Source organism: Mesoplodon mirus (genome assembly GCF_964341445.2).
Source record: "Mesoplodon mirus genome assembly, chromosome: 10".
NCBI lineage: Eukaryota > Metazoa > Chordata > Mammalia > Artiodactyla > Ziphiidae > Mesoplodon > Mesoplodon mirus.
In genome coordinates this window covers 98,299,589-98,322,883 of record NC_138986.1, presented here as the reverse complement: position 1 = coordinate 98,322,883, position 23,295 = coordinate 98,299,589, and the positions used below count along the sequence as shown (strand labels likewise).

General features: G+C 37.1%; 1 protein-coding gene across 1 annotated transcript in view; it reads left to right on the top strand.

Annotated features, from left to right (window-relative positions):
- ME1 (malic enzyme 1) overlaps positions 1-23,295 on the top strand; it is a 194,015-nt gene that overhangs the window by 34,762 nt on the left and 135,958 nt on the right. Inside the window, exon 3 of the mRNA XM_082633355.1 lies at positions 2,176-2,325. Coding sequence (XP_082489481.1) covers positions 2,176-2,325 — 150 coding nt within the window. The remainder of the gene's footprint in view (positions 1-2,175; positions 2,326-23,295) is intronic.

Here is a 23,295-nt window from a genome sequence, read left to right as displayed (position 1 = left end):
ATTATTTAATATGCTAGAAAGTGACAAGTGCTAATAAAAAAAGAAAAGGTAGGGCTCCCCTGGTGGCTCAGTGGTTGAGAGTCCGCCTGCCGATGCAGGGGACACGGGTTTGTGCCCTGATCAGGGAGGATCCCACATGCCGTGGAGCGGCTGGGCCCGTGAGCCATGGCCGCTGAGCCTGCGTGTCCGGAGCCTGTGCTCCGCAACGGGAGAGGCCACAACAGTGAGAGGCCCACGTACCGCCAAAAAAAAAAAAAAAGGTGGAGTAGGGTACGAGGGATGAGAATGCTGGAGAGCGAGTGGGTAGGGTCACTTTGTGTTGTCAGGATAGACCAGTTTGCTTGGTCAGGATGGACTTCATAGAGAAGGTAGGTTATGAGCAAGTAATGAAAGGCAGTGAGGAGGTTAGCCATGAGGAAATCTGAGGAACAGTGCTCTTTAGCTGGTATATTCAGGGACCAGCAGGGAGACCTGCGTCTGGAGCAGGATGGGTGAGGGGAAGAATGGTAGGTCAGGAGAGCAGATTAATGAGGTCACGGAGGACAGATTATATAAAGACAGATTGTGGAGGCCACTGACGGACTTCTGCTGTTTCTCCGAGTGAAAGGGGGAGCTGTTCAGGGTTTTGAGCAGAAGGTCAACGTGATCAGAGCTATATTTCCAGAAGACTTGCCGCAGCATTGAGAATAGAATGTAAGCCAGGAGAGTATTTAGGAGACTCTTACAGGCAAGAGATGATGGTGATTTAGATCCAGGGTGGTAGCAATGAAGGTGTTCAGGTTGGGATATATCTTGAAGCAAAGCCAACATAATTTCTTAATGTAATATATATTAGAGATGAGTGTTAGAGACCTCCCAGAGAAGAGGAGAAAATAGCAAAGAAACAGAAAAGGCATGATCAGTGAAACAGGAAAACCAGAGAATCTGCTGACCTGGAATTTAGGTAGAGAGAGTGTATGGAGCTCTAGGGAACGCCACTTGTGTCAAATGTCCTGACAAGTAAACTAAGATAAGGTCTGAGGATTGATCATTGATTTGGCATTGATGAGTTCCACATGGCGAGATCAGTGTTTAGCATGTCTAAAAGTCATCATCTTCTTCCCAGTTGTTAATTTTGGGGGTTGAAATAACTCATCCATTTGCCAGGCATTAGAATCCTTGTGTCTCTGACTCCACTTCTGTGCATTTTCAACTATTCCAGGGAATGAGAACCCAAAAAAAGCTGGTAAGGCTATTAAGGACAATTTTGCAAGATTCTTTTAAGTTGTACCAGGCAGTTTTGAGTTTTATTCTATAAACCATTGAAGGTTGCAAGTAATATGATAAGGTTGATATTTAGACATCCTCTAGAAAGAAAACTACCTCTAGAAAGAAAAAGACCATTTGATGTAAGTAAAAAGTCCCTTGAACTTGCTTACCTTATTAATTTTTAGGGTCAGTGCTACATTCCTTACTCATTTTCTGCTTGTTGTTTCCCTTGGCCATTCAGTACTGCAAGGTAAAGGATGAAGTCTTTCTATTTACTTAATGTTTAAACTGTATCTACAGTGGTGTTTTCATTTGTCTTTGATTTGAAAATAGGGACAAAGTCTTTTCAAATATTAAATAAAACTGCTATTTCAGCACTGATTTTTTTTTTTGGGGGGTGCATTGGGTCTTCCTCGCTGCATGCTGGATTTCTCTAGTTGTGGCGAGCGGGGGCTACTCTTGGTTGCGGTGCGCGGGCTTCTCATTGCGGTGGCTTCTCCTGTTGCGGAGCACGGGCTCTAGGCACGCGGGCTTCAGTAGTTGTGGCACACGGGCTCAGTAGTTGTGGCTCGAGGGCTCTAGAGCGCAGGCTCAGTAGTTGTGGCGCATGGACTTAGTTGCTCCACGGCATGTGGGATCTTTCCGGACCAGGGCTTGAACCCATGTCCCCTGAATTGGCAGGAGGATTCTTAACCCCTGTGCCACCAGGGAAGTCCCTCAGCACTGATATTAACATTTTGAATGACACGAGCTCAGGTTTATGGAACTTCATTTTTTCAGATGATTAAGAATACTTCCAAAGTCTTTTGATCAGATGTTTTCTGTGTGACCTACTGTATACTTTGTTGAGAAATGTTTAGTTAGATTTCAAACAGCTATTTTACAACTTTGTTGGAATGTAGATCTAATTATGTCCAATTTCCACAGGTATCTTCTCTTAATGGATCTTCAAGATAGAAATGAAAAGCTCTTTTATAGAGTGCTAACGTCTGACATTGAGAAATTCATGCCTATCGTTTATACGCCCACTGTGGGTCTGGCTTGCCAACAGTATAGTTTAGCATTTCGGAAGCCAAGGTATGTAAACTCTTAAGTACAATTTGTGTCTTTCTTTATTTTTTTGTAAAGTGTTTGCAATAATTAAAAAGAATTATGGAATGGAATTGAAGTCTGGAAAAATCTAAAACAAACTTCATTTAAAAGAACATTTAAAAATATAGTGTTTTATTTCTGATTTAAGATCATGGGAAAGTATTTTTTTATAAACCAATTTATGTTTCCTTTTACAGACAATAAATGAGCTTTTTTGGGGGGGAAGTAATTGATCTTAATTAATAATTACCACTATTATGTTTGCATTTTACAAGTTAAAACAAAGATTCCCAATTTTCCTGAAAATAAGGAGTATATTGTTTCCTAAATTCAGAGCTGGCATTAAACTGGCTCTTCTGTTGATTTCTTTTAAATGAAATTGTAATCACCATTAAAGATGTATAAAATATATAATTTAGTTTTTCTACAACCATAGCTTTATTTATTATATCACTTTAAATACTTTTGCAGCAAGAAACAATTGAAATAAATATCAGTGCTTTTAACAGCAGCAACAATAAAAGCTCGAGTTGACTCTATTTGTGCTGCTTATAGTTCTGAATTTAAAGATAAAAAAGAAATGTTTGTAAGTTGATACCACAAAAAAAGCCTATTGAAAATACTGTCACTGAAATGAGTATTTCTGAGGTAAGATCTGCAAGTTAGATTGAATCTGTAGATTTCTTGAAGGTATATTGATGTAGTGGTAATATTTTGCACACTTGTGCTACATTACCTTTTGTATAAAGAAAAGAATTAGCCACATTATCCCTTGTATAAAGGGAGGAATTATATGTAGATGGTCTGTTAAATCACACTAATAGCATGTATCTGTGTTGCATTTATCTAATGGCTATGTTAACAGTGAGTAAATTGTTTTCATAGAAAAACAAGAGTTAGAATTTAGCTGGTAATTGTATTATGACAGATAATTCTCTTTTGAGTATATCAGTATTTTTTAATCTTACAAATAATACATATTCATTATTGAAAGAATGAGAAAATGCATATATACAGAAGGAAGAAATATTTTAAAAATATGCAATATCATCATCGCAAAAATTCTGATACATACAAATACATACTGTTTTCCTTATAGAAGGGATCATACTGTATAAACTGTTCTTTACCTTACTGTTTCTCTGAGTGACATCATAAAATATATATGTCTGTCCATGTCTATAAAATACATTTCTATATAAAGAAAGACTCTTAATAAAAGTATAAGTGTATACATCTTAGCTGTTTTAAAATGTAATTTAAGCATATTTATTGAAATTCAAAGTTTTCTATGAGATCCTGAGAACTGCTAACAACTATAAGACAGGTAGAAGAGCTTACCTCAAAGTATTTGGGTTGAAGTTGACATGGAAATCCCAATAGCAACAGTTATTTTTTTGAGCACTTTCTACGTACTAGATTTTCTACGGGCTTGGGATACATTGGTATATATATAAATCTGAAAGCAGAAGAGACAGGGAAACAAAAAGTAATTGTCTAGAGTGTTGGGAGGCAATAAGTGTTATGGGGAAAGACAGAGTTGAGCAGGAAAAGGGGGATGCGGAGTGTCATGTGCTTTGGGGGAGGGGCAGTAGCTGTTTTACATAGAGTGGACATCGTAGGTTTCATTGGAAGATGATATTGGAGGGTGAGAGGGGGAGATACAAGGGGAAACGTGTACCAGGCAGGAGGGATGGTCAGTGCCAAGGCCCTAAGTGGGAAGATGCCTGGAGAGCAGGAGTAGCATAGAGACAGGGTGGAGTGAGAGAGGGCTGAGTAGTAGATGAGGCCACAGATGTAGGATAAATAAGAGGGTATAGAACCTATAGCTTCTTGTCGGCTATTTTGAAGAACATTGGCTTTTACCATTAGTTAAATGGGTAGAAGAATCAGGTAGCAGGCGATTGCAGTAAACCTAGTGAGTGAGAACAGTGGCTCAGATTAGGAGGGTAGCAATGGAGTTAGGGGTAAGAATTCAGTTTCTGGATAAAGATAAAGTCCCGAGGACTTCCTATTGGATTGGAGGCTTCCTAGAGCAGTGGTTAAAAGTATGGGCTCTGGAGTAGATGGCCTATTTTCACTTACTGGTTTTGCCACTTGTTCTAGTGTTGAATAAATTAGTTAACCTTTCTGTGCTTCAGTTTCCTCCTCTGTAACGTGGGGATAATACTACAGCCCAACATCCTTTATCTACATTTTTTAAATCCCAAACTTTGAAAACCAAAACATAAAAAAAAAAAAATCTCATTTGGGACCAAACCTGATCTATTGGAGCCCATTTGGTGGCAAAATTTGAACTGAATTTCTATGGGGATATTTATAGGATTTATGTGACTTAGTGTCATTTTTTTTTCTTTAGAAGTATTAGTGTATTTGATTATGGAGAGCTTTGTCAGAAATAATCTGATAGATATGTAGATAGATGGATAGATAGGTAGATAGATAGATAAGAAGGAGAGGAGAGGGAGAGGAAAGGGGAGAGATGGGGCGAGATGTAGCAGGGCAATCATAGCAAAATGCTCACAAATGTTGATTCTAGGTGACATATTCATGGTATTAGTCTATCAACTTTTCTACAATATTTGAAATTTAAGTAAAGGAATACTTTACTAACAGAGAAAGTAAAATTTCCACAAGTGTTTCTAAATGATCTCTTTATGGCAGTTTTCTGTCATGTTGATTTTTTTTTTTTTTGGTTATGTTGATATATATATATATTTTTTTGCGGTACGCGGGCCTCTCACTGTCGTGGCCTCTCCCGTTGTGGAGCACAGGCTCCAGACGCACAGGCTCAGCGGCCATGGCTCACGGGCCCAGCTGCTCCATGGCACGTGGGATCCTCCCGGACCGGGGCACGAACCCGTGTCCGCTGCATCAGCAGGCGGACTCTCAACCACTGCGCCAACAGGGAAGCCCTGAAGTTCTTTTTTATTGAAATAATATTTGACGTGCAATGTTATGTCATCAGGGAGGCCGTCTGTGGTTGTGATATCCCTCCTGTTTGTCTGCCGCCAGCCCGGGCGTGTGGGTCCTGCGTAGAGCATGTCTCCACCTCTTCTACCCATCTCATTGTGGCTCCTTCTTTATATATCTTTATAGTTGTGGATAACCTTTTCTGCTAGTCTTTAGGTTGTTCTCATAGACAGTTGCTGTGTAAGTGGTTGTCATGCCTGTGAAGGGGGTGAGTGTAGAATCATCCTACTCCATCATCTTGATCCTGCCCCCCCCCTTAATTCTTTAGTAGAATAATTCTCATGGGTTCTCCCATGATTATAAAAAAAGAAACCTGTTTGAAAATGTGTTATGTGACATATACCTAGATATTATATTTAATTAGAAAGGAAATTGTGATTGTGTTTGAATAATGATGGATCTTTCAGGCATCAGTCAGCATCTAGACTATTTTTTTTTAAGCCAAAATTGACAAATGTCTTTTCAACCTTTCCTACTGCAACAATAGGTATTCAAAGACATTTAGAAGGAGGATTATACCTCTTGTTATATTTACTTTGTGGGTTTGGTGGTAGCAATTAGGAACATAATTAGTGAAAGTTAAGGGTTAATAGTATAAGTACTGAGCTTAGTACAGTTGCAAATAGGTATATCTTTTGATCTTATACTTTTTAATATATCTTAATGACATGATACTTTCCTATGGCTAGATATTTATTTTTCATTTTGAATATGGCATTAAAATCTGGCTAGGCATCCAAAAATAAATTCTTATATGAATAACTCTACTTGTAACATTTTTTTCTTGAGGTATGATGCTGGAATATTCATTTGTTGGTGTTGTGTGGAATTTCTTTTCTCTTTGGCATAGATACATTGTGTGGGTTTTTTCAACATGTCGTGGATAATGATTTTTAAGAATGTTGTTGAGTTTGCTTAGATTACCTTGTTCCCATAACATTAAATTCTTGCAGAATTTTCGGTATTTGGTAGTGCGTTATGCTTATGTCAACACATCTAATTGTGGCTAATTTGTAGTTGATAGAGGTGTGATTATTGGAAGCTAAAGACAGTTCTTTTGTATATTTCTGCAGAATGCTGATCCTACTGTGTTACTTAAATTACTTGTATTCTGTGAAACTGTTCTTAAAGAAAAGTTTTGTGCAAATTGATAATGCAGGTTTATGTAAAGGACAGCTAAAGCAGATTTATGTAATTTCTTTGGAAATATTTCTGCCTGCTATATTTTACACTGCATTTTCCAAGAATCATCTCCTTCTCCTGTAAGTTCTTATTAGCTACATTACCACTTCACCATGCCTTTGGCAGTTAATCATGTTCCTATTTTTGATATTTTGAATGTTCTATCAGGTACTCTTGGTCTCTTTTCTTTTTTAATTTAATTTATTTCAGTTTTTTTTTTTTTGTGGTACGCGGGCCTCCCATTGTTGTGGCCTCTCCCGTTGCGGAGCACAGGCTCCGGACGCGCAGGCTCAGCGGCCATGGCTCACGGGCCCAGCCGCTCCGCGGCATGTGGGATCTTCCCGGACCGGGGCACGAACCCGTGTCCCCTGCATCGGCAGGCAGACTCTCAACCACTGCGCCACCAGGGAAGCCCTCAGTTTTTAAATTGAGGTATAATCGACATATTATATTAGTTCCAGGTATATAACGTAACGATTCGATATTTGTACATATTGTGAAATTATCACCACAAGTCTAGTGAACATCCATCACCATACATAGTTACAAAAGAACTTTTTTCTCGTGATGAGAACTATTAAGATATACTCTCTGAGCAACTTTCAAGTATGTAAAGCAGTATTATTAACTATAATTGCCATGCTGTATATTACATCCCCAGGACTTATTTATTTTATAACTAGAAGTTTGTAACTTTTGACCTTCACTCACTTTTCCCCGTCCCCCTCCCCCTACTTCTGGCAACCAACAGTCTGTTCAATCTACAAGCTCAGTTTTTCTTTCCCCTCTTGGTTTCTTTTGTTGTCATTTTACTATTCATTTAGTTACAACTAGACTGTAAGCATCTAGAGAGAAAGGATCATATTTTAGAATTTATTCCTGTATTTCCCATGCTGTTTTTTTTTTTTTTTTTTTTTTTTTTTTTTTTTTTCTTTTTGCGGTATGCGGGCCTCTCACTGTTGTGGCCTCCCCCGTTGCGGAGCACAGGCTCCGGACGCGCAGGCCCAGCGGCCATGGCTCACGGGCCCAGCCGCTCCGCGGCATATGGGATCCTCCCAGACCGGGGCACGAACCCGTATCCCCTGCATCGGCAGGCGGACTCTCAACCACTTGCGCCACCAGGGAGGCCCTCCCATGCTGTTTTAAGCTTAGTGTCTGTTGGTGCTGAATGAATGTATGTTGTTTGCTACCTCACAGAAATAGTAACTTAATATTCCTCTATTCATCCACTCACGAAGAAAAACATAAGTATTGGTATGCTCTTTGTATCTCCTACTGTTTTAAGCTTACTGTTTTAACAGGTAAATTCTCATAAGTAATAGATCCAAAAGAAATTAGCTTCATTCCAAGGAATCAGGTTGTGAGGAAGTAAAGTTCTGATTAAATATAGACCATACATCTTTAAACACATAACTACACTCCTTTCAACTACTCATCTCTATACAGTACATCACTGATACAATTTTGGCAAAAAGGATGAGCTAATACAACAGTTTGTCGGTGATAGTTTTTTTAAAAAAGCATTTCCAAAGTCTGTTCTGACTAGTACCATTAATTGGTTTGCCAACACTTAGGTGAAAAAAACCATTCAGTGCTCAATTTAATTGGAGAACCAGAGTTAACTAAAATTAAACAGGATTCTTTATTGTAAAATTTCTCAGAATAATATGTATTTTGAAAGTTTTTTGGTTGAAAAGAATTAGATTTAATATAGATAATATAGTTAACATAATTTTGGCACAAAGTACTTTTTCCCAAGTAGTGGTTATTACAGCTGGTACCATTATAACTCCTGGATTTCTGGATGACTAAAGGAATGATGGTGTCATTCACTGAGTTTCAAAATAATTGAATACGTTTATGAGAGATATAGAAAGTTCTTTTGGGGACATGTTGAGTGGTTTTTTTCCCTCAGGTGTTTTATTTTATTCTTTATTGAAGTATAAAGAATAAAATAACACATTGATTTACAATGTGTTAGTTTATATGCAGAAATATATATATACATATATATTCTTTTTCATATTCTGTTCCATTATGGTTTATTACAGGATATTGAATATAGTTCCCTCTGTTGTACAGTAGGACCTTGTTTATTTTACATATAGTAGTTTGTGTTTGTTAATCCCAAATTCCTAATTTATCCCTCCCCCGCTTCCCCTTTGGTAACCATAAGTTTGTTTTCTATGCCTGTGAGTCTGTTTCTCTTTTGTAAATAAGTTCATTTGTATCATATTAGATTCCACATATAAGTGATATCATATTATATTTGTCTTTCTCTTTCTGACTTATTTTACTTAGTACAATAATCTCTAGGTCCATCCATGTTGCTGCAGATGGCATTATTTCATTCTTTGTTATGGCTGAGTGGTATTCCATTGTGTATATGTATATATACACACCACATTTTCTTTATCCATTCATCTGTCGATGGACATTTAGGTTGCTTCCATGTCCTGACTATTGCAAACAGTGCTTCTGTGAACGTTGGCATGCAGGTATCTTTTAAACTTATAGTTTTGTCCGGATATAAGCCCAGGAGTGGGATTACAGGATCATATGGCAACTCTATTTTTAGTTTTTTAAGGAACCTCCATACTGTTTTCCATAGTGGCTGCACCAATTTACATTCCCACCAGCAGTGCAGGAGGGTTCCCTTTTCTTCATACTGCCTCCAGCATTTATTGTTTTACATTTGAATGATGGCTGTTCTGAACAGTGTGAGGTGATACCTCATTGTAGTTTCAATTTGCGTTTCTCTAATAATCAGTGAAGTTGAGCATCTTTTCTTGTGCCTGTTGGCCATCTGTAGGGACATGTTGAATTTTAAATGTCTTTGGGACTTCCAAATTGAGGGGGATGTCTAATAGGCAATTAAATGTATGGACCTGGAACTTAATGTATTTAAGGATCCTAGTATTTTAACTCACACATTGTATATGCTACATAAAAGGTAAATGTTTTGATTTTGGCAATGATGAAGATTATAAACAAGACTAATTGTCAAAGAGAATCAATAAGATGCAGTTTTTTGCTTATTTTTTCCCAGAAAATTCTTAGGGAAATGCATGGAAGGAAATACTAAGATGAACCAAAACAAAATACTAAGATCGTTTTTCTACACTTATTGTTTATTTGTATACATATTTCCTTTGGAATTCCAAAAAGGACTTGAAGTACAGTATTTGTTATTTAAATTGTGAGGACCAAGCTTTCTTTATTACCTCATGTGCAATTTCATATGAGAATGTCTACCTAGTAATATAGAAATGGTCATAAACATGACCATGATTAGACCATGATTATTGTAATGGAAATATATAGTTTCTCCAGAAGGGCCAAAAGTTCAGTAAATTTTGTAGTCTTATAGGGTGAGGGTCTCGGTTTTAATTGATATTTGGTTTATGAAAGAGCAGTTAAGAAAAAAGCTTAAAAGGAATAAATATAAAAAGAAACCTTCCCAAAGCTAATAGTCCTTTAACCCAAGAATGTTCTCATTATATGCTGCAGATTATAATTAGAATAGCTATCAAATGAATAGTTAATAGGATGAACACTTTCATATTGTATCCTGTTTTATAAATGTTCACATTTTAAATCTATCTGGTTTTCTTAAACAATCTTTTTTTATATGTACTATACAGGTATATGATGGAGATTTTACTTTATTAAGCTATAAGTATTTCATTAACTCAGTAATTAATTATAAATAGGACAGTTTAAGTTGCTTATGGAAAAGAAACATGATTTCACAGCCAGTTTTTTTTTAAATCTTTTTTATTTGAAGGATAGTTGATATACAATATTTTATTAGTTACAGGTGTACAACATCGTGATTCAATATTTTTATAGATTATACTCTGTTTAAAGTTGTTATAAAATAATGGCTATACTTCCCTCTGCTGTCCAATATATCCTTGTAGCTTAAATCTTTTACACATAGTAGTTTGTATCTCTTAATCCCCTACCCTTATCTTGCCTCTCCCCTCTTCCCTCTCCAGTTTTAATAGCTGTGAGTTAGATGTTTAACCCGGTAAAGCTGTGGTACTTTGAATAGTTATAACCTTTGTGACGTGGTCCTTTGTGATCCATTGTGATGTAAACTGCCAAGTGATCCAGTGCCCAGAGTATCTCTTGCTTTCCTAGGTCATCTCACTTTCAGAGCTAAGGGGGCTTCTGGGAAGAGGTCAGAGGAGGTCCTAAACCTCTAAGTAGTCCTGGATACAGAGTTGCCTAGGTGGACCAGGACTATTTTTTATTGAATTTGGCTTTCTTCGATTAAGCCACTTTAGAATCTTTAGAAATATTTAGGAGACTTTTGAGAATAGGGAATATTTTTGGTTGATAGCTCTGGTTCAGTTTGTAATTTTTATTTTTTATTGTATTGGAATTTTCTGTTTCTACAATTTTATTGTGTTAGAGTCTCTAGAAATTGAAATAGTTGGTGTTTAAGAGAGCAGCTAACTTTTTAATGCTTCTAGAAAAGTTATCATTTAAATATTAGATATTAATAAGCTTTTAACCCTTTATCCATGGTAATAAGCCTTTGATTTGGATTTATACTTCTTCCAAAATATTCTTTTGTTCGTTTCTTTTCCCGGGACATAGGCCTGACATTTGCATCTACCCACCCTCACTTTTTTTAAAAAAAAAACAACACTACATGATAGAATTTTTTTTTTCGAAAGTATGAAACAAGTTATTGGAATATTTGGACTAATTCAAGTCTCTTAACGGTTACCTCAGTTGATTTTTTAGAGATAATTATTTGCAAAAAGTTGATTTTCATTTATTATGGAGATTTAGAGGATGATGATTTGTTGAACTACTAATTAATTCAAATTGACTAATTTTTTCTGAACAGACTAAATGTCATATTTATGAAAATGTATATGTGATTTGTGCTAAATAAGAGTGAGGTAGAGTAGCCTATATCTTAAGTTCTGGCAATACAGTGTGTGCCCAGAAGTAGTTTAAAATACCAAACTATCTTCTTTCTTAAGTATTGCGTTAATTAGGAAAAATCTGGAGAATGGAAAAAATGTAGGCATGATTCAAAGAGTGTTCTTTCACATCAGGATCTAAGGATTGTCTAAACATTTGAATAGACATATAAATCTCTTTTGCACGGCAGTGAAACTTATCTTTTACTGTAAAAGACCCTTAAAAAGTGTCAAGTAACAGTTCATCAAGTCTCCATATTCACCCAGAGACTCTAAGTGTGGAAAACTTGAATGGAAATTTAAGTTTAGGATCCAAAAATAACTTTGCTACAGTCTGTGTGGTACACCCAGGTGTTTTAAGTTTGCACATAGCATATGGAGAATTATGAAAAATTACCAAGTTTTATCTCAGGTAGTCTTTATGAAAGTGTATTAATTTGGACGTTATTATGTTTTTAAGAAGGATTATAAATGCCAGTCTTCATTACTAAAAATAAAGAATTTTTTTAAGGGGAGGCAATAAATGGTTCTTTACGTCACCTTCCCAGATCACATCTGGAATATTGTGTTTAGTTTTGGATTCCATATTTTTGAAGGGACATTGGCAAACTGAGATATACCCAGAGAAGAGTGACCAAAGCAGTGATAGTTATTGAAAACTTATAATATGAGAAAGAGTTGGTGGAAATAGAAATGTGTAGCCTAAAAGATAAGACTTGAAAGGGACATAGTTAGGTCTTCAATTATTTGGAAGATTTTCATGTGAAAAAAGAGTATACTTGCATGGAATACCCTCAAAATGTAGAACTAAAATCAGTAGATAGAAGTTATTACAGGGATGCAGATTTACAGTCAGTGTAGATGAAGCTTTTCTGATAATTTATCTGACATTGGAATAGACTTTCCTTATTCTCCATCATTGGAAATATTCATGTGGTTAGATAATCAGTGGTCATACACATTATAAGTGAGATTCTTGCATTGGGTGTGATTGTAAAATAGTTGAATTCTAAGGTCACTTTTAACTAGAAAATTCTGTGAATTTTTAAAAGAGCAGCCTACGGAAGAATAATTCCAGGTATTTGGAACACCTCACAATTAACTCACATCATTTCAAATAACCTTGCTTTCTAATTCAGAAAGTTTTTAGTAGCAACTTTAAATCACAATTTTAGGATTTATTAAAAATAATAGATTTTCAAATAAGAAGGATTGTGAACAGATTTCAAGTGATTTGATGACACATCTCATCAAAATTCATACTCCTTCCCCCAGACAAACACACAAGCACATGTCAGTTTACACAGCTGTATCCTGGTTATAATGTTTCTGTTAGTTTGAATGGATAAAAAGTTTAATGTTGACATTTTCTCATTTGAAGTAATTACATTCTTCTCATCTGATTTTTTGAAATTTCTTTGTAGTTTTTTTCAGACTTTGTTTTTCCGTATATGCTTTTAAACTGTTGTTTATTTTTATATATTTTCCTTAACTTAGTTACAGTTTTAGCTCATAGAGAAATTATTAGGAAGAATTTTCCCAGAGGCAGTGCTTCGTCCCTCCCCCCGACCCCTGCCCCCCCAATCAGTAGTTGAGGAGAAATAGCCAGGCTAGAGTTTGCTTTTATTCTTTACACCAAATTTCCTTTGTGCTTCTTAGGTCTGCTTCTGAAAATGCAAAGGTCTGTTTTTATGACAAAGTACTCTGTAGTTAATATCGTCTAAGAATTATTTTATATACCTTTAAAAAATGTTGGTTATTTTATATGTAGGTAATTTTATAGTCTCAATTTTAACTGTTTGAAGTAAAGTCATAATAGAAGTTGTCAATTTGAGCTCCTTACTATATATTTTATAATAATATTTTATATTCACTGTAGTAAAATTTATAAAATATTTGATAGAATTCCAAATTATGTAATTATCTACTTAAAATAAATTATGAAAGTGATTGAATTTCATTTCTTTCTAAGCAAGGAAAATTTTCATTGATCAATATGAATTCTAGTCTTACTATGATTGGTGGCTGAATGAATGACATTTATAATAATTTGGAGGGTATCATATTTTACACGTTTTACAAAATTAGTGCTGCTTTGTGAAGTAAAACATTTTCACTATGAAATGAGGTAATTTATTTAAAAAGCTGAAAATGGTATGTTATTTCCCTAATGGAAGAAGTTAATTTTTATTGACAACGTGCCAAATAAATGCCATCTGTTTGATGAATTCAGTATTACCTTAGGATTCTTTCCAGTGTTTTCTGCTGTGGAAAGTACGTTGGATTTTAACTATCAGAACACCTATTAATTTATGCTTAATTAATTGGCATGCTCATACTAGTTTTAAAATGAATAAAGAAGAGCTTATCTCAAATTGTTTTTATGTACATTTTCAGTTCACATTTATTTGGAAACTAGTTGAGTGTTAATGGAGTACGTGGAGATGGAGTCATTAACATTTACTAGCTGTTGGTTTTTAAAATCTATGTATTTTATGATTTAATACAGTCATTCCAAGGAAACTCAGTATCACCAGGTTGTTAAGTACCAGAGTTAGGGCTTGAACTCATTTTTCTACTTTGTACTCCTCTGTATTAGAGTTCTCCAGAGAAAGAGAATCAGTAATATGTGTGTGACTGTGTGTGTGTGCGTGTGCGTGTGTGCATGCATGTGTGTGTGAGAGATTTATTTTAAGGGATTGGCCCACCCAGTTGTGGAGGCTGGCTAGTCCCAAATCCTCAGGGTAGGCTGCCAGGCTGGAAACCCAGGGAAGAGTGGATGCTGCAGTTCACTCCAAAAGTCATCTGCTGGCAGAATTCCCTCTCCCTTGGGGAAGGTCATGTAAGTCTTTTCTAGTAAGCTCTTCAAATGATTGGATGAGGCCCATCCACATAATGGAAGGTAATCTGCTTTATTCAAAGTCTACTGATTTAAATGTTAATCTCATCTAAAAATTACCTTTACAGAAACATCTAGACTAATGTTTGACCAACTATCTGGATACCATGCCTAGCCAAGTTGAAAGACATAAAATTTTTTTTTTAATTCTATGTATTTTTTGCTGCATTGGGTCTTCATTGCTGCGCACGGACTTTCTCTAATTGCAGCGAGCGGGGGCTACTCTTTGTCACGGTGCGCGGGCTTCTCATCGCGGTGGCTTCTCTTGTTGCAGAGCACGGGCTCTAGGCACATGGGCTCAGTAGTTGTGGCACGTGGGCTCAGGAGTTGTGGCTCACGGGCTATAGAGCTAAGGCTCAGTAGATGTGGTGCATGGGCTTAGTTGCTCTGCGGCATGTGGGATCTTCCCAGACCAGGGCTCGAACCCGTGTCCCCTGCATTGATAGGCAGATTCTTAACCACTGCGCCACCAGGGAAGTCCCGACACATAAAATTAACCATGACATCCTTCTAGACTCATGTTGAGTCGTCTTCTTGCATTGATTAGGTTCTATCTTGGATCTGAGTTGTTCAGAGAAGCTACACTCTTAACATGTAGCTTCTTGGGCTTTTCCTCATTAACTCTAGTATGTGTTCTGATTTTCAAAAGCTAAAATTATATGTTGTGTTGTTAATTAAGATTTGTCTCCCAAATAATGGAGTGTTTACATATAAAGAATTTCATCTATTGCTTTCTAGAAGACTTAATTCTAATAGATACTCCATAGGAATATTGTTCAAATATGGTTTCACTTTAAGAAGTTTCTAACACTAATTGATTTAATGACAGTAATTTAACATTTAAACCTAGTTTTAGAAATTGTCAAATAACATTGTTGATCACTCAATTGTTCTGGAAGGTCCCTGCTTTGTTTTCTTCCCACCTCTGCCACTTCTTCAAAATCTTTTTGTTGATTCTCTGTGTTCATGATTTCTTCTCTCCTTCCTTTCTTTAACAGAAATATATTGAGTGTCCACTACATGCCAGGCACTTTACTAATCTGAATATAGGTAAATAAAAGAAATATTTCCTGCCTTTGTGGAATTTATAAGTACAGGCATACCTCGGAGATGTTGCAGGTTTGGTTCCAGACCAGCACAGTAAACTGAATATCACAATAAAGTGAGTCACACAAATTTTTTTTGGTTCCCCATTGCATATAAAAGTTATGTTTACACTGTACTGTAGTCTGTTAAATTGTGCAATAGCATTTCGTCTACAAAACCAATGTACATACCCTTAATTTAAAAGTACTTTACTACCAAAAAATTCTAACCATCATCTGAGCCTTCAGTGAGTTGTCGTCTTTTTGCAAGAGTAGTATCAAAGATCACTGATCACAGATCACTGTAACAAATATGGAAAGGTTTGAAATATTAGGAGAATTACCCATGTATGACACAGAGACACGAAGTGAGCACATACCATTGGAAAAATGGCGCTGATAGACTTGCTCAACGAAGAGTTGCCACAAACCTTCAATTTGTAAAAAAACACAACATCTGTGAAGTGCAATAAAATGAGGCATGCCTATAATATGCAGGGGAACAAAGAAAGACGTGAGTACAGCTTGGGTTATGAAGGAAATGAACAGAGGAGAGTGATGAAGAATAACAGAGGGATTTCTTTTCATCGTGTAGCCAGGGATGTGTCTCTGAGAAGATAATATTTAAGCTGACACCTGAGGGATGAGGAGTTAGCTTGTGAAAACCAGAAAAAAAAAATCATTTGAGGGGAAGGAAATAACATGTTCAAAAGGTCTGGAAGTGGGGAGGATGGCGTGAGACGAGGTTTGGGATAGTCAGGAGCCACATGCAGGTCTTGCGGGTCATGGTAGAGTCTCATTGTCATTCTTAATCCATTTGGGGAGCCATTGAGGCATTTGAAGCAGAGGAATGATGACATCCAATTAAAGTTTTAAAAGATTATTCTGGCTGTTAATGTGGTTAAAAGATTGGAAATGAGGGGCTAGAATGGAAATGGGAAGCCCAGTAAGAAGACTGTTGTGATATGGGCTCCCCTTGCATCAATCCTGATCACTTTGAGTGCACTTGATCCCCTCAGGATATGGAGTGAGGAAGTCGAGGAAGGCTGTAGTAAGCTAACACAGTTGCCAATTCACATGGGAATAACTCTGCAGTCTCTTAGTCCTGGAGTGATGGCTGTAGGTGAGGTGACGTGGATATACGACACCCTAGCGTGTTTACACTGACCCTGAAAACATTAGCAGAGATAAGAAGAGCTGCTGTCCATAAGCATTTCTCAAGCTTGCAGACTTAGTACGGTTGATTTTATTTATAACCCAAGTCCATTGTCCTACGATCTTGTCCTCTGTGCCCTGCACAAATCCGTCCTTTCTTCCGCCTCAAGGAAGAGCCAAGTGGACCGTGTTTTACACTGCCCCTACGTCCTATTCGTTTCCTTTCTGTGCCCCTAGTTTTTCAGTTCAGATGTTGTTAAGGTGGGGTTGGAGCTCCGCGACTCTGCCTGCGCTGCTCAGCCTCAGCTGGATCTTTCGCTCCACCGCGTTGAGCTCCAGCTGTGTTCTTGGCTCTTCTCACCCTTAAGGTTGCAAGAATGTAAACACTGTGCCTGATCCTCCTTATCTCATATACTCCTCTCCATTTCCCCTAGGCATTCACTGGCTTAACATCTTATTTCCATGAACTAAACCTAATCCGTTTCGCTCTTCAATATATTTCCTTCTTAATCTGTACAACTAAGTGCAGTGACCCGCTCCACCCACTAAAATGTCAGTGCTCCCCACTGTTTTCTTCTAGGTCCTATTTTCTTTTTCTTCTGTTCCTCCCCAGCCTACCGTTCCAGTCCCCCAGGTTTCCTTTTTTTTTTTTTTTTTTTTTTTTGCGGTACGCGGGCCTCTCACTGTTGTGGCCGTTGCCGAGCACAGGCTCCAGACGCGCAGGCTCAGCGGCCATGGCTCACGGGCCCAGCCGCTCCGTGGCATGTGGCATCTTCCCAGACCAGGGCACAAACCCGTGTCCCCTGCATCGGCAGGTGGACGCTCAACCACTGCGCCACCAGGGAAGCCCCCCCCCAGGCTTCTTAACTTTGGGAGGTGCAACACCATGCACTCAGTGACCTCAACCAGACACCTCGGAGATGTTCAGGATTTTAACCCCCTTCTTTTCCCCTTTTGCGCCTTGTCAATTTTACCTCTTACTTATCTGTTGAATCTCTCTCGTCCATTCGATCCCATTGCCACTCTTTTAGATTAGGCCCTTCTCATTTCAAAAGAGAGTGAGTTTTCAAAAAAGGATGCCTAATTAAGTCCCTTTTCTGACTAAAATCCTCCAAGGACTCCTCATTTCCCGCATCATAAAAATCCAAACTTCTTAGCGTGGCCTTCAAGGATTTTTGTAATCTGGCTCCTTTGTCTACCTCTCTGTCCTCATGGTTACCCCTTTCCTCCTCTTCACACCCAGCTCTCCACCCCAAATTGAGTGTCCCCCAAACCCTGGGTGCTTTCACAGTCTGTATCACACTGTCATATAGTAACTGACTTTCTTTTCTGTCTGTCTGACTGTTTTTTCTCTAGGGTAGCAATTCTGTATCCTTCACCTCTACCCCAGAACCTAGGTGAACTAGCACAGTCTTTGTTCAGTTGTTGATGGGCAATAGAGCATGGTTAAACATTGCCAGACTAGTATGAGCTTTGGCTCTAAGGAGGCTTGGTATAAATCTCTTTATTGCTTCTTATTGACTGTGTGGTTTCTTGGGTCTGTAACATACATTCTCTGATATTTAGTTTCCTCATCTGTAAAATGAGTATTGTTAATATATTAAAATAAGATTATCTTTCTTAAACCTATCTTTTCACAGGAGATGTACAGCAGAAATTAAAAACTAGTTTATCTGAAGTTCAGATGTTACAGTTCTCAAATATCAAGTTCTGAACTTATGAGGTGGAAATTTCTTTTTCTAAGTATTGAAATTAGTTTAACACTGACAACAGTAGTTATAATTGAAACAGTTAAGATGTTGTAGAATGTACTTATTTAGTACAATATAAGAATGGAAAAGGATGGCTTTCATGCGACTCATCAAGTCAAACTACATTTTTAGTATTAGAAGATTTCAAAAGAAAACGGTATGCAAATATAAATTATGTATTATAAGTATAACTAATGAAGATATTTCTAAGGCACTAGCAAATCAAGACTTGTAAAAAAAACTACTGAAAACGTGTAAGTATTCATTGAACGCAAAGGAAGTTTATATATTATTCTGCTTCCTGACCAGTATATTATATTTGGTACAACTGTTTCTGAAAACAGATGGAAAGTGTTAAATACAAGCAATAATTTAAACTCTGTTAAGTTTTTCAAGGAAGCACTCACCCAGAAAAAAATCTAGTAGTGGGGGGAGTTCTTCTTTCACATGAGAAGATGAGCTCATTAATTTTTCCAGTAAGACAAACAAGATACTGACATTGCATACTTTTTTTTTTTGCAAAGATTATTTTTACACCAAATTTAGCTTCTAATTTATTATCTTGTAGTTATAAGACATTCCTAACATGTGACTTAAAGTCTTGGACATGGTAATGTGGTTTCTTTTTCCTTTATTACTCTTCATTATTTCTCATGTAACAAAATAGAGCACAAAGTTCACTAAATAATATGAAAAGTTGTACTAATGAAATACACTTTCTTAGTAATATAAATAAGGAAGCAATTTTAACACAGTGTTTATGCAAGTATGTAACACTAACACGAACAACTCGAAAGGGTGTATATAGACATAGAACAGCTTTCTTCTTGCCTTTATTTAGAAAGAGATACATGCGCTACCCCCAACCCCCCCAAATGAAAACAAAATACTAAACAATCTCAGAGGACAATCGTCATTCCTTACCCAGAGAAAACCACCAGTGACTATGGTGGGAAGAATTCCTTGTGGTTGGAAAACAGGGATAAATTGCATGAAGTCTCATTTATGTATTAAGCTGCTTGAGTCAGTTTAAGAAAACTTTCACATATGAAGGATGTCTATTGTGCAAGTGTCTGCTGACTGCCACCTTGAGTTTGCATAGAACCTTCCCTCCACTCATGTGCCCCACTTAATAGATAAATAATTACTGAGTAGAGAATATACCTCCCAGTTTGATACTTTAACAGTACAGCAAACTACGATCAGTGAAGTTTAGTTTTGATTTATTCAACCTGGTTCGCAGGCATTCATAATTTAATGTTATATTCTGTCTTTCCTAGGGTCCCTATGAGAAAGAAATGCCAAATAGAGAAGGTTCTTCTTTATCTTTTATTAAAAGTTCTTTTGGGGCTTCCCTGGTGGCGCAGTGGTTGGGAGTCCGCCTGCCGCTGCAGGGGATGCGGGTTCGTGCCCCGGTCTGGGAAGATCCCACATGCCACGGAGCGGCTGGGCCCGTGAGCCGCGGCCGCTGAGCCTGCGTGTCCGGAGCCTGTGCTCCACAACGGGAGAGGCCACAACAGTGAGAGGCCCGCGTACCGCAAAAAAAAAAAAAAAAAAGTTCTTTTGGAAAGAAAGTCTGATATATTGTTTAGTGTCCTTTATATAAAGACTCATTTGATAAATTCCTTTCATAATTGAAGAACTGCCTTTTTTTTTCTTTCCCAGATGCAGTAGTATGATTCCTTATGTTACGTTTGAGAACTATCTCCATTTTCACTCTTGGACTTTGGCTGTATTTTGTGCTCAATTGCAGTAGTTTTCTTTAGATCACCTTCTTTTTCCTGTCTCCATCCCGCCCCACACACCACCCAAATAGTTTTAATTCTCTTCAATGAGTATGTCTTGCAAACCCAGGTTTTAGGTAGTCATTAGCCCTGGATTTCTTCCCAGGCTAAGTGGAAAACCCATGTCCTCTTAAAAAATATATATCTAGTATCTTCTTAGAATTTTACATCTTCTTCCCCCTCCAGGGTGAGATGGCTCCCTGCGCTCCAGAGAAAACAGAGTAAAGCCTGCCAGTCCTCTGGATCCCTGTGTTTCCTGTCATTTTTCTATGATTTGAATAATTTCATGGTTTCCCTGAATCTATAACTTTTATTGTTTACTGCCTCAAACCTTTATTAATGTAATGAAAACATCAATTTATCTAGCCTAGTTTTATTTTAGTTTCAAAGGAAAAAAAAAAAAACAAGAACAGAAGCTAAAACCATCATTTCAGTCTTTGTTTGGTTCTAATGCTTTCTAAATACCAATCCCTTTGTTTTCCCAGCTATGAACATGTGACATAGTTCTTAATTAGCAAGATCTTGAGATCCATAAGGCTTCATACATTTTCTTTCAAGTGATTGTTCACCGACCTATTGCCTCTCCATTTTAAACTAATTTGTTAATTAAATATTTGGGAGCTTAAAAGATTATATTTTTTTGATTGCCAATATGCTGCTAAACATTAGGATAAATTTAAATATTTCTGATGACCATATTCTCAAGTCTACAATTCAGTGCTTGAGAGTAACTGTGATAATTTCATCAATGCCAAATGATTTTCTTTCCCCTTTCGGAAGAGACATTCTTGATAGAAACTTCATTTTATTTCTGTTACTTCATGTCATATTTATAAATGTGCCAACGTATAACTACACCATTGAGAGAATTCTGTAGCTATTCACAATGTATGGGAAACACAAATCCTTAATTTAATAAGAACAGTCTAGAAATAGTAAAAAATAAGTTTCAAAATTCATGTTTCATCTTAAATACAGTGAAAACTGTATTTCTTGGATTCTAAAATCATTGCCAGTCCTTTATTGAAGTACATGTATTCTTGGCATGCCACTCAACTGATTTGTTTAAGAATTTTGCTCAGTTCTGCCGCCAGTCACATTCAGGAGTAAATGTTAAATATAACATTGAACTTTTGCATCATTTAGGAAATTAAGATGGCACATCTGTCAACACCAGTGAACACTCAAGATTATGTTTGTTACTGTAGATCAGTGATCATCATACTGTTTTGCTTGTTAACTCTTCAAGAGAATTTTGAAGAACTTCACCCTTCTTAACACCTACAAACTATCATCATAAGTTTGAATAGTTGCAAGGAATGTAGTGCCTGTATTAAATTCTCGTGTTGGACTTTTAGAAACAATTAGGTAAGAAATATATGTAAATAATAAAAACTAAATTTATTAACTTTGCTAGACATAATGTTCAAACTTTCTACATATTTAGTGAAAGATAAAAATACATGTTGCCAAAAATAAATTGGTATGGTAGATAATAACTTTACCTTTTCGATGAAGCTGTAAAAAATATGCAACATTCCATAAAATAAAATAATGGGATTAACTGTAATAGGAAGAAATATGTCATAAATTTAATTAAATTATAATGTCTAATTAAATGATAGACCTTTTATTTGAATGGAATCATATTAAATTTTAATCTTCAGGTTTCATCCAGTATATCTAGAACTGTTTAATACTTTTGAAAAAAATCATAGGTGGGGCACCTAACCAGACAGAACTGGAATTAGGCACAACTCCCCAAAAGAAGTAGCCTGAGAACCCTATTATAAATCAAGTTAATGCTGTTTGATTTTCTCCTTTAATTTCCCCTAAGACTTACTGATATAATAATAATATAGCTTATGCTTTTTGAAAGCATGTTTCTCACTTATGCTTGACTTAAAGGAAATGTGACAGATTTCCTGTGATAGTGTAGATTTGAATTTTTAGAGGGATGGTCGAAATGTGAGGAAAAATGGACATTATTTGATTTATAGAGTAGGATTGGGGGGATCAGTTTCTTAGGCCCCAGCAGTGGCAACCCCCCCCTGCAAAATTCTTTGGAAAAGTTGAAACCGAATCTGGCCTCTGTACTCTGAAACCGAATTAAATCTCAGAGACAGAATTTTGGGTGAAGTAGAAAAGAACAGCTTTATTGCTTTGCCAGGCAAAGGGGGCCACAGCAGGCTCATGCCCTCAACACTGTGTGTCCTGACCTGGAGGGGGTAGTGAGGAGTTTTATAGTACTGGTTCACAGGGGGCGTGGTCAACTCGTGGACATTCTTTGATTGGTTGGTGGTGAGGTAAGTGGGAGTCAGCATCGTCAACCTTCAGGTTCCAACTGGTCTGGGGTCTACATGCTAGTGGGCAGTGTACTGTTAACTTCTCCCACCTGCTAGGGGTTTCAGTATCTGCAAAACAGCTCAAAGGTATTGCTGTGTATCCCTTGAAGGGGAACCAGGACCCTTCCCCAAGGCTGCACTACAGTTTCTTGACTGTTTCTCCCTTCGTGCATCCCCTCCCTTCCCTAATTACCAGTTGTTTGAACTTGTCCGTTGGAACTCAGAGTAAGTCATGGAGGCTGAATGAAGCCTATTTCCTGTAATGAAAGAAATGGGGGACACAAGAAGGCTTTTGTGCCCAGGAGCCCCACAGGGCCCTGCTCTGTATCAAAGTGGCTTCACATCAAAGGCATTTGCTTGAACTGTATTTGGCAGTGTACCAAGTCTGCCCATGTGGCTTATATTTTTCTACTGATGAATTTTCTTTCTCTGAAAGGGGGGGGAGAAAGACTACCTAGAGACAATACCTGTATACAACATTTTTTTCTTTTAGATTAATAAAGTCTTAGTTTTATGATTCTCAGCATATGCATATGGAACTCTGTTAGTTTTCTTCAGTATTAGAAAAGGAAATGGGACTAAGTGGGTGAATAGTTTGATCACTAGCTTTGGTTTTACATAAACTCCTCTGCAAGAATACAGACTTCCAAAGGAAAGATTAGCAAAAGGAAAGACTTCTGGATAAAGGCCCAGAGTCAAGGCTGTGGGATTTACTTTATTAGCCATTCGAAAAGAACCTGAAAGCAAAGCTTCATCTAAGAAGCTCTTGCTATCCAAGAATGCTGTTTATCAGAGAAACGAGGATGAAAGAATTAGGATAAACTTTAGTCAGTTTATA